Raw genomic sequence first — 11,780 nt, forward strand, 5'->3', positions numbered from 1 at the left:
GGAAAATCCGGATGTATGGTAACCCTACTGGCTAATTGTCCCTTCAGTCCTATCCCCTTCTGGGGTGGGGAGTGGGTGGGTGGGAGAGGTTTAGTTCCAAAATGTTCTTAAACAAAAAGCAAATCCAACTCAACATTGGGCCATCCACCATTCTTCCCATGGGGTGTCCAGGCCCTTTCCTTTGGGTTTGGTTGCCAAACAGTCCCTTACTCGTGTGTGGTTCGCTCCCTAGAGTCTAACTTCTCCTCCCACTGCTGCTCCGATTAGCAGGCCCCGCTCTATGCAACTCTGCAGGCAAAACTCCCTTCAGGCAGAGAGCTCCATCTTCCTTCCTGGCCAATCAGGCCTGAACTGAGCCAGGATCCCTCCTTTTAACTCCCCTGCAGGCTTGGCACTGGCTGCAAGCATAGCAGGGTGGGGCTAGCTGGGCCCAAAAGTTCTCCTTAACCCCTTCTCTGCTGTTGTGGGACTACTGTAAAACCATAATAAAATCAGACCTGAGCCAAATCTGGAAACCTTTCTTTGAATCTCCTAAGTGTTGGTGGTTCAGTTAAAATGGAATTTGGATCCTGACTACCCCAAATATCACTTTAGCAAAGCCAACAGTCTCCTCAATGAACCTTTAAAATAAATTTAATAAGTAAATATAATGGAATTAGTCCATATTGGTTACCTATGCACTCACCAGAGTCCTTTATATATTATCCTTTTCTTGCACTCATTCATTTAAATTATGCAAACTTTAAAATGGACACCATAGACTGCAGAATTTAAGTCCAAAATTTGTGTCAGCTCAACACTGGCTGCTGGCCAAAGCATTACGGATTCTATTTTTTAAACCATTCCATCAGCTCCACTGCTCATGATCACAGAAAGCAGATTAGTATGAACACACAATGCTACTTTACAGAGGTCAACGAGCAATTCCAGAGCCATGCACATTCCCACTGAAATCCTCAGTGATGCTGATGAATTTTTATTGACACAATACTAGTGTTAGACATTCTATTTATCAACAAGAGGACAAATTTGGAAAGGAAAACTATTTTCACATTGTTACAGAGAGGATTAGCAAGTAATAAGGATTAAAATAGAAAAAAATAGCACACATGTAAATGAGGGAAGAATTGAAGAAAGGGGGATGTCAATAATGTCTCTTTAAAAGATAAAAATCTAGCCTAATTTACAATTAGGTGGAAAGTATAAGTCTGAAGCATTTAATTCTTTATGCAAGTTAACGTTTATTGTCAGTTTAGATAGTGGACCTACCAGCTTCCTACAATAAGAACCAATGAATTCAGTTCCCTCATTGTAAGGACCTTCTTTAAAGCTTTCAGCAAATTGCAGCCTCCACTGGGTTGCAGCTCCTGCACCCACTGTCTTGCTTCATCTAGGCTAGGAAGACAAAATTAAAAAAAGTTATTGTACACTTAAGCAGTATATGGCCTTTTTTATTCAGCATCAAGATCACATACCTCCTGGTTGATGGCTAAGATCTCCTGTGTGATTTACCTGTATGAATGAGCAGACTCACTTGCATTGTACTCACAATTTATTTCTGTATTTTTTCTGGCAAATCACTGAAGGCACAAAACTACAGCTACAATTCATTATGAGCACAAAACTGCTCCTAATTAAAAGGAGGCCCTGTTTGAAAACCCATTGTTATAAGCTAGGAAACATACTTACATGCGCACATTGACGTTTGTTGGATTCTCCCATAGAGATGAAATCTCAGTACCAAAGGAGAGGAAATATAACTGCTTCTTATAACACAGCTGTTCATCTATTAGAAACTTAATAAAAAAATGTTAGTGAGTTAATATCCCTGCTATCACTGGAGTTATCATATACAAGAAAAAAAATTGTGATTTGCTAAAGTCACTTCAGACTGTAATATTCTGAGCTACTATAGAGGAGAACTAGGTTCAGAACTGAAGTGACACAGATTTAGTTTTAGTGTGGCTCACTGAGATACAGCAACTTAACCTAGTCCTTGTGCACCATGCTGACATAGTATTCCCATTCAGTTGGTTAAATGGGGAAAATACATACTGTGTCAATTTCATCAGCACCCTTTAATAGGCAAGCAAATGAGAGAGAAATGATATTGATTCAGAAAGCACATGTTCACCTATTGAGCTGTGATCATATGAGCAACTGAAAAAGAATGAAGCAGCTATGATAGGATGTCAGATAAAAGTAGCTTTCACTTCTAGGGCTATCCCTTAGTTAGGGCATTCTAGGCCCTTGTCAACTGGAGAGTAACAATTTTCTTGAAGTATCTTTACTTATGCTGCACGAATTAACAAAGAAGTAGGCGCCAATCAATTTTAAGTAACCTTCACTGGTATATGAAGAAAGATTGTACAGAGAAAGCTTCAAAACCAGAAAATAGAATTGTTATTGTGACATTATAGTGTCTACCTTTAATAATCCTCACTAGAAACACTTTGTAAAAATAAAGAACAACAGAAAAACACACTTTTGTTTCTTTTGGAAGTTGGGGAAGAGACTGTAAGTCAGCAAGGTCCTGACCCAACAAAAAGCACACTTTACTGCAACTGCATCCTATTCTTTATAGGCATAGTACTGCATGTACAACTTGGCTCTCAGGTACTATGAACTATTTCTTTCTATTATGTACATTACTCTAGCACAGGGGTTCTCAACCTTTTTCTTTCTGAGGCTTCCCCTCAACATGTATAAAAACTCCACAGTCCACCAGTGTCACAACAACTGTTTTTCTGCATATAAAAGCTAGGGCCAGAATTAGGGGGTAAGAAACAGGGCAATTGCCCAGGGTCGCATGCCACAGGGGTCCCCACAAAGCTAAGTTGCTCAGGAGTCGGCTTCAGCTCCAGATGGCAGGTCTGGGAGCCCTGGACTTCAGCCCCACACTGCGAGGCTTCAGCTTTCTGACCTTGGCCCCAGCAAGTCTAACACTGGCCCTGCTTGGCGGCCCCCTAGGGGCCCCTAGAACTCTGGTTGAGAACCGCTGCTCTAGCAAATGCTTTTGAAGCACGTATGTCTGGGGCTGGTTAATATTTGAAGTCAGGTCTTCAATTTTTATTATTGTGGCAGATGCTTAAAATTTTTGAATCTGGATATTAAACAAATAATTTATACTTTAAAAGTGATTAAGGTAAATCTATACATCTCCAGCAAATTAACTGTTGATACTTAGAGTAATATGTAAGCAAATGATTATTACACTTACTTTCTCCCCTGCACTCGGAGAGTCTTACTTAACTTACTTTAAGAGTCAGAGTCTCTTTCAGAATTATTTACCAAAAGGTCTTTCTGGAACTCAAATAGTCGAGGTCCACAACTTATATCGGATACATCAACCAGGAGTCCAACTTTGTTGCCTTTTATAAGGCCGAACACCTAAACATATAAAATGTTCATTTAAATAGTTTGTGCTGATCTAACTTTAAATTTCAGTATGTACCTCTTTATGCTGCCATTTTCATTTAAAATATTACATATTTATTGTCACTGTTACTTTTTAAGCATTAAAAAAAATGAGACAATGACAGAGCAAAAAGAGATAGGAATTTTGAATTCTAGCTTCTGTTCCGAGTGGGCAATACTCCCAAGATGACATGTTTGTTACTTGAGAAAATGAAGGATTACTCAGTTCCATAGTATCCCCATCAGTAGGGTGACCAGATAGCAACTGTGAAAAAACGGGACAAGGGGTGGGGGTAATAGGTGCCTATATAAGAAAAAGTCCCAAAAAACGAGACTGTCCCTTTAAAAACGGGACATCTGATTTCACCCCCCCAATCAGACCAGTTAAGGGTGCTAGCTTTTTGGATACTGCCAATATGCAATCCCTGCTTATATAATCTTTGGAGGTAACAGTCAGAAAGTTAGGGACTATGTTTAAAAAGTAAAATAGCCATCTGAATAAAGGCTCAAAACATATCTTAAATGAAACCTCAATCAAGAAGACAAAACATTGCTCCATTGTGCTCTAGTTACTCACAATATGGGAAAAATACAAAAAAGCTTTCTCGGTGGGATTCTAGACAACTATTAAAGAGTTAATTTATCCTTTAACACCATATGCAGGTTCCCCTTTAAAAGCATATTAAAATGTTAACATTACCTTTCTGCTGTCCTCCAACAGCCACTGAATTCGCTGGTGATAAAGTTCAATTGCTCTGACAAAATACAGTGCACACATTTAAATAATGCATTCTCTTGAATAGTATGTCAATTTAAGTTCAGATCTGTTTTTATCATTGGCCAGGTTTTCCATCACGTGCACAACCATCTTCCACAAATATTCTATTTACAACGTTCTCAACTGTGATACAGCACTAGTGGCTGTGGTGTTAATTATTTAAATACTTCTTCCTCTGAACTTGTTTAATTGTTTAAATATCTAATTGCCTTGAAAAAATGAGATCAGCAGAATGCTCTATAATTAGTTGTGTTTGGATAAAGTGTGTGATGTGTGTGTATGGATGAAGGAAAGTTCAGCCAAAAGTCAAGTCAATTCATCCTATCTATTTAGCTTATTGGCTGGAGATTTATTTAATCCAAACCGTACAAACTGATTTTTTTTTTTAAATGGTAAAGTCTCTTGATTGTGGGACAAAAGGAGCAAATTTATCAGTATTGAAAAATGTTTTGGTGATTCTATTACAAATCTCTTTTTCAATTATGTAACCAAATTTAAAGGATTTATAATTGGAGTGAAACTTAGGATTTGCTGTCCCAGCACTAGAACAAACTGTTTCAGAATTATTTTTAAATAACTTGCGTTTCAACACCATGCTCATGGTTTTAGAACTGAGAAAAGGTTAAAAGAAAGGATTTTTATGAAAAAGCTCTTTACTTCCCCAGAATGCAAGCCTATTTTTAATTATTTTTACCAAAATTTTGCAGGCAGCTCATTCACAATACACAGATAGCGAGTCCTGAAAAGGGGCATCCTGAGGAATCTGGGTCTCTGTATGTGATACATGGCAGTAGACCTAGGAACTAGCAGACAGATGTATTTATGGAAGATTGAGAGGATTACTATAATATTATTCTGCAGTATACTGAGCATATTTATCAGATCGGTTCTTTAAATGTAAAAAAAAAAAAAAAAAAAAAGGTTTCTTCCTCCCTCCCCAAAACACACACCCACACACACACACACACACACACACTTTTTTAGCATACCAGGATCTGTGTGGCTCAGGTCTCATAACAGCCTTTCACTGTTAGGTCATCAGTTTGAAACAAATCCAGGTCAGTAGCAACAAAAATCATTACCCATCTGACGGATGTTCAGAGGCTATCTGAGATGAGTTGATTGTTAAGATCCTATTTGACAGGTATCATCACAAAAGCCACCACCACCAGGGGTTCTAATGGACACTGAGCGAACCCATATTCCCTAGAGATTGCCTTTCAGTACTGAGGTACACTAGAAAGGCAGCATGGGGGAAGCTTTCACAGCTGCTGTTTATGTTTCATTTGTTGCATCTCCAGGGTTGACCCAGCCCAACATCAGATATGAAAAAAAATCATTTTACAACTATCTAAGTTTGGAGGAAGGAAATCACTCTTGTACTTTGAAACAGTAGCACATATTATTATATACTTACTCAGACAGCTTGGATTCAAAATTAACAACTGTCTTGGCAGCAAACTCTATCTGTTCTGTGGCATTTCTTGCATTCCTAGAACAAAGTATATATTTAACATGAATAATATAAGCAAACTGATTGATTAAGAAGGGATGGCATTGTACTCACAAGACAATATTGCCCTTCTTTAGGAGATCTTCTAATGTTAATTGCATGGATTCTAAACTGTGGTTTCTTAGCCATTCTTCTGTGGTTTGCACCTCACTGGATCGCATTTTCCTGTTTTGCACTCTCTGTAGATCAGAAGCAGGAGAAAAGTTAAAGGTAGTGATAGGAAACAGCAAGTGTTGTTCTAATGTAGCCAGTGCTGAGGGATGGCAGGAAAGACGTATTATTTAGTAAATTAAACCACTGATACAAATCTACTTGCAGCAAGCAGGAGGCCTTGGGATCTGGAACAGAAGGAATGCTGTCTGGAGTGTATTATAGCAGACACCAAAGAAGGTGCCTGCTACATAGTTTCAACAGGCATTATAGTCTGTTATTTCCTCTTGGAACATAATATATTAGACGCTTATTAGTAGCAACATATTAGTGCCCTTTTGCTATGTTGCTCCTAAGCGGCTGTTGCTGTTATTGGGAGTGTCAACAATTCACAGTATGGAAAGTGTACTCAGGGGAAATGTTGCTCGTAAGCAGTGGTTGCACTTACAAGGTGTTGCTGCAAACAAGCATCTACTGTACATGTAATTCAACAAATAAATTACTGTGATGCCACTAGAGGTCACTGTCCCTCTTCATTTTCCTGTTTCATAATAGCTTAATTATCCATAGAATCAAAAAGAACCATAAGCTATTCCTCTCTTTCTTTTCTTTATTATTTTTTTAAGAACCAACCAACAAAAAGGTAGGAAGATGCAAGAGTTCTATTGCTACATGGAGAAGAGAATAACCATTAAGGACACTGGAGATGATTTTATTGTGTATAATATATACATTTGCTGATGTAAAGCACTGATACTCATGAAAGTTGATACCTAAAATAGAGAAAATTAGATACTCAATAGTATTTGCTCTCATTTCCTTCTCAATTTAAACCCAGCAACATGTGAAAAAGCACATCACGGAGCATAAAGGTAGGTGGAAATTGCAGTCAGAAAAATCTTATTTTGTGAATTTAAGACAACACAGGAACAGCTGATAAACACAGCAGCATGTAAATGAAAAGAATTATTATAACAGTTGACCTAGCTGGTCCAGAGACTGCCATTAACTGAAGAACCTACTATATTTCAAACATTGGATAGTCCATAGGGCTGGTAATGATCACATCTGTACAAATCTCAATAAGGAAAATGGAAAACTTGTTTGCTTCCAGTAGCACCACAATGTGCTAGGCATTTTCCAGTCAGACAAGAAGTAATGGTCCCTGCCTTAAGGAGCTCACAATAAGAGGGTGTACGAGTAAGGACTACAACGAATTAGTAGAGTGGTCAAGGTGGTGATTGGCCATGTCACCACAATAAGGTTAACAGGATTTTAAATTAAAAAGGCAGATCATTTTAATTACCTCTAGAATGTACTTATAAGTCTACCAATTTCCCTATAAACATCACAGCAGAATTGGGTCTTTAGGAGGGATTTTAATGCAGAGAGGGTAGAGCCCTTGTCAATGAACTGAAGAAGGGCATTCCATGCATGGGTATAGTGTGGAAAATAAACATCTCCATGCCTTCTAAGAAACTAAACAATGGGTGAGTGAAGCTGGCATTGCTAGGGGGACAATTCAAAACAAGACAAAGGTACATAATTAGTTATGCAGGGCTTTGAAACATTGGACAAAAAGCTTAAATTTTACATGTGGGGGGAGAAGAGGAACCAGTGGAGGGATTTAGAGGTGAGGACATAACATGATCAGAACAACGGACAAAGAAAATAATTTTAACAGCAGCTCTTTGAACAGATTTGAGAAGAGTGATGTGGATGTTAGAGAAGATGCTGCAGTAACCAAGATTAGATACAATGAAAGCTTAAAATCTGGCCTTCTCTTTCTATCCCTTATTAAGAGATGTTGCGGAGAAAAAAGCCAGAAGGACTCAGACATAGCTTGGACGTGGGGGGCAACATGTGAGAGGAAGGAGTCCTGGAAACACCAATATTGTGGGCTTGAGCGATGGAAAGGTTAATGATTTTGTCAATGGTGATAGAGAATGGATAAGAGGGCAGAGAGGGGATAGAAAATAAAGAGCTCAATATGGAAGAAGTTCATTATGTATTTTATAGAAGGACAGGAAGACTTAAATTTCCTTAGCCTGATTCATTGATTTAAAAGTTGAGGAATTGGGGTGGGGGGAAGGGGGAGAGTAGATGAAAATTTAACGAACAAAAAGTTCATGGATCTAAACATTTATAATTTTACCTTGCTTACAGGCTCTCAGGCAACTTAGCCTCAAGAGATATACCTGCTGGTACACAGATCTCCTCAAGAAAAGTTGCCTATATTCATTGTGGCTTTGGTGATAACAATTACTGTGTTCTTTTTTGTGAATGCATAAGTGATAGTGATAGAACATTAATTTTCTGTCTCCTCATATATTCCCTTCTATAAATGTAATGTATCATCTGAGGAATTACTGCATATTTGCTTACCAGCAGGTCTTGTGTCTGGTTGATGTGTGTAACTAGTAATCCATTATCGGGCTCCAAATCTGTTATTGTAATATCATGCCAGGATGGTCGGCCTTTCACCGGAACTGCGTCAGATCCAATGCTTACCCTACAAAATAAGGCATTTCAAAAACTGGGCAGTTGTTTGCATCCCTGAGAGTGCTGTTGCACTGTCGAATAGTCCATTTATAAAATTGTTCCTCATTACCCATAAGAATTAAACATTCTGGTATCTGTTGAACAACTAAGAATTCTTATGCTCCATTTTAAGCATCCCAATATACATATGCATAGAAAAATGTAGTCTGCATCACCAGAGATGTATATATTTCCATTTAAGCATTTCCCCTAAGGATTTTGCAACATCCTTACCCTACTTTTTCCAAGAACTGATCATTGTCCAATAACTGAGCCATTTTTCTGGTTTGTGCATCCATTGTATTATGACCAAAGATTTAACCTTCTTTAAAAAAAGAGACATAGCATTAAAGAGTGGAAGTTTAGAATATCAAGAATAAAAGCTATATATAAATGCTTGATACAAGGTATCACTCTCCTAAGATTATAGTCCCATAGACACAAATCAACAGAAACCACATACTTAATTATATTGCGTGCAGTGCCTGTGACCAAGAAAATTAAAAAAAGAAGTGGACGTTATTCTTTGATTATTATTACATAATATACTTGGAAACCATTTTGCTAGAAGTCATTCACCAAGGGTACCCTGCCAGTATGAAGCACAAATGCAATTTTTAAAGCATCTTATATGTGACCAGACAGACACATATGTCAGCACACTAGCCATGTGTACTTTGGGTTTATCTTTTGGTTGGACTGTCCCCTGTACTTCAATAATAATGGCAATTTAACTATTCAAGACAAGTTGGGTGAGGTAATATCTTTTATTTGACTAACTTCTGTTGGTGAGAGAGACAAATTTTCGAGCATACACAGAGCTCTTCTTCAAGTCTGGGAAACTTACTTGGAATGTCATAACTTAATACAAGATGGTACAGATTAATAAGCATAAGTAGCTACTGGATTTATGGCTTGTTATAACAATCTATAAAAGCAACAAGGAGTCCGGTGGCACCTTAAAGACTAACAGATTTATTTGGGCATAAGCTTGTGTGGGTAAAATAATCTACTAATAACCCCCACCAGCTAATTCCCCCCTTCCTTTCCTCCTTATGACCGGGGAGAGGTGTTAACGGGCCACTTCACCTTGAATGGTCCCTTGAAATGTGTTAACTACTTATGCTAAACTCTCTGTTCCACCTTGTATTTACCTGTGAGTAAGTTTCCTAGCCCTGAAGAAGAGCTGGAAAGCTTGTGTCTCTCTCACCAACAGATGCTGGTCCAATACAAGATATTCCCTTACTCCCCTTGTCTCTCTCCTATCGTGGGACCCACACAGCTACAAGCACCCTGCAGACAATGTAACTGTCCGTTATTTTACAGCCATGCACCCCACTGACTATCTGCATTTGTTCTGATCTGACATTTCCTTCTTCTGAGCAAAGACCCGAGCCCCAGGGGCCTGACACCCTCAGCGCCCAGCGCAGTCAGCGGGAGCGGAGGGCGCGCAAAAGGCGCCGGGTCCGGCCCGGGGAAGCCCAGGCGCCTCTGAAGGGACTCGGGAGCTGCGCAGCCAGAGGGGGCTGAAGCATTTGAACCTTGGCCGGCGCGAGCCCGTTCGAGTTCAGCTCGCCCCGGCTTCTGCAAGAACCCGCCACCCCCGCCCCTTGCAGCGCTCCGGCCTCACCCGCTCCTGTCCTTCCGCGGCTGGAGCGGGCCGGACAGAACAAGGCAGCCGGGCCAGCCGTGTGTTAGCGCGTCGCTAACAGAAACGGGAGGAACTATTCCCCGCCCGGCAGGGGCTGGGTGTCCTCCCCCCCCCATGCCAGGGAGTGGTACGGTCCGCTGGGCAGGGCTGCGGCGCTGCAAGCCGGCCGGGGTGGGCGTGTAGGGGCCTGGCATGCCGCTTCCCAGCCCAGCCGGGGCGGGTAGGTGGCGGCTCTCCAGGGCCGCCTCCGGCGGGGGCTGCAGCAGGCGCGGCTCGCAATCAGTGCAGACGGGGCCAGGCCTGTCGTAGACAATTTATTTTGATAAACTTGCTCGATAACAAAAATACAAGTGAAGAAAAAGTCTGTTCGTTTGCACAGTCTGTAGTAGCAGGTGCCTGGCCATCAGCGCCTGAAGCGTGTCCTAGGCTGGGGGAGGAGACCGCTGCAACACCGATTTTCCCGCCGCCCGGGAGCGAGTGGCAGACACCTCTTGCCTTCATCTTTTCCATCCTTCGCACCGTTTGCAGAAGACGGCCTGGAGTGTAGCCAGGCTTCCTGGTGAATGGGCATGTCCAGGCTTGGGCTGCAGTGCTTACACAGAGGCTCTGAAACAGCAGTACCGGTCCATGGAGTCGGGGGGGCCTAATCCTGCAGCTGAGCGTGTCACTCAAGAGAAAAGCCCATTGAAACTAACCCAAAGAGAGTTCTGCTTGAGTAAAGGCAGGAGCAGGATTAAGTCTAGAGTTGTTACACAATACCAGCATTTTGGACCAGTTGTTAAATGCCTAGAGGCTCAGCAATGAAAGTCAAATGGTGAATGGGTTTGTAAATGCTTTCAGAGAATCATACTGCCCAACAGAGAAACTAAAAAAGCTTCTAGTGAGTTATTCCTTCTGTCTTCAAGAAGCGTTATACAGACACATTTACAATTTTCCTTTTTAAAGTATTTTAAGTTTCTGATTAGGATTTGAGGTTAACAGATAAAACTACAAAATGCATACATAAATTGCATTATGCTGTGACATTAAACCTTTCAGGTGATAATGAAATGAAGACTACACAAGGGTGTGCTGTGACCTATAATAGAATAAACTGTCCTTCAAAATATATAAAATGGCTGTCAGAGTCTGAAAAGTTTACGTAAACAACAACATGTAACATGGATTATTACCTTTGGAGAAGATTCATACTGAAACATTTGCTTTAATGAGTTGAAAGTCTACAGATGTTTAGGCATGTTCAACAGGAACTTCCTGTAGTTTAAAAACTAATCCTTGTGCAAATAAAACCTATAAATAGTATTCAGCAGATTTTACAGTGATGCTCTTAGGTATGAAAAGAATGCACACAACTTTAAAACAAAAGTAACAGACATAAATTTGACAAATGATTGCACCATAGAACAGTGTTTTATATACAGTTTACAAGATATGATTTTCTGCTATAAATTAATACTGTACTATATAGTACTTAGTGACCTTATTAAAAAGCAACTATTGACAGCTGTCTCTTTTCACTTACAGGGACATTTTTAATGCAAATGGATCCATCTAGTTGTAGACTGAAATGCCCAAATATTAACTAAAACAGCCTGCTAGCTGAAGCGATGCGGTCTTTCAATGATTCATAGGATTGGCTAACCCACTAAGGTTCCAGCCAGCCATTCATGGACTGGATATGCTTCATGATAAGTGTTTATTTTTTTTTTTAATTAAATGGTAATACATTT

At 40.0% G+C, this 11,780-nt stretch overlaps 1 protein-coding gene across 2 annotated transcripts in view; it reads right to left on the reverse strand.

Moving 5' to 3' along the window:
• The window catches only part of VWA3A (von Willebrand factor A domain containing 3A), a 56,575-nt gene extending 47,877 nt beyond the window's left edge, over nucleotides 1-8,698 (reverse strand). The window contains exons 1-8 of one of the 2 annotated variants that reach the window (XM_029911306.1): nucleotides 8,634-8,698; nucleotides 8,244-8,370; nucleotides 5,763-5,887; nucleotides 5,613-5,687; nucleotides 4,118-4,172; nucleotides 3,292-3,390; nucleotides 1,690-1,796; nucleotides 1,270-1,395 (exon numbers count right to left, since the gene is read on the reverse strand). In XM_029911306.1, the coding sequence (XP_029767166.1) occupies nucleotides 1,270-1,395; nucleotides 1,690-1,796; nucleotides 3,292-3,390; nucleotides 4,118-4,172; nucleotides 5,613-5,687; nucleotides 5,763-5,887; nucleotides 8,244-8,370; nucleotides 8,634-8,698 (779 nt within the window). Of the gene's footprint in view, nucleotides 1-1,269; nucleotides 1,396-1,689; nucleotides 1,797-3,291; nucleotides 3,391-4,117; nucleotides 4,173-5,612; nucleotides 5,688-5,762; nucleotides 5,888-8,243; nucleotides 8,371-8,633 lie in introns of those variants that run through there. The other variant, XM_029911305.1, reaches the window with a different exon arrangement.
• Between the last annotated feature and the right edge of the window lie 3,082 nt (nucleotides 8,699-11,780).

This window comes from Terrapene carolina, unplaced genomic scaffold, assembly GCF_002925995.2.
Source record: "Terrapene carolina triunguis isolate 2854851 unplaced genomic scaffold, T_m_triunguis-2.0 Scaffold93, whole genome shotgun sequence".
NCBI lineage: Eukaryota > Metazoa > Chordata > Testudines > Emydidae > Terrapene > Terrapene triunguis.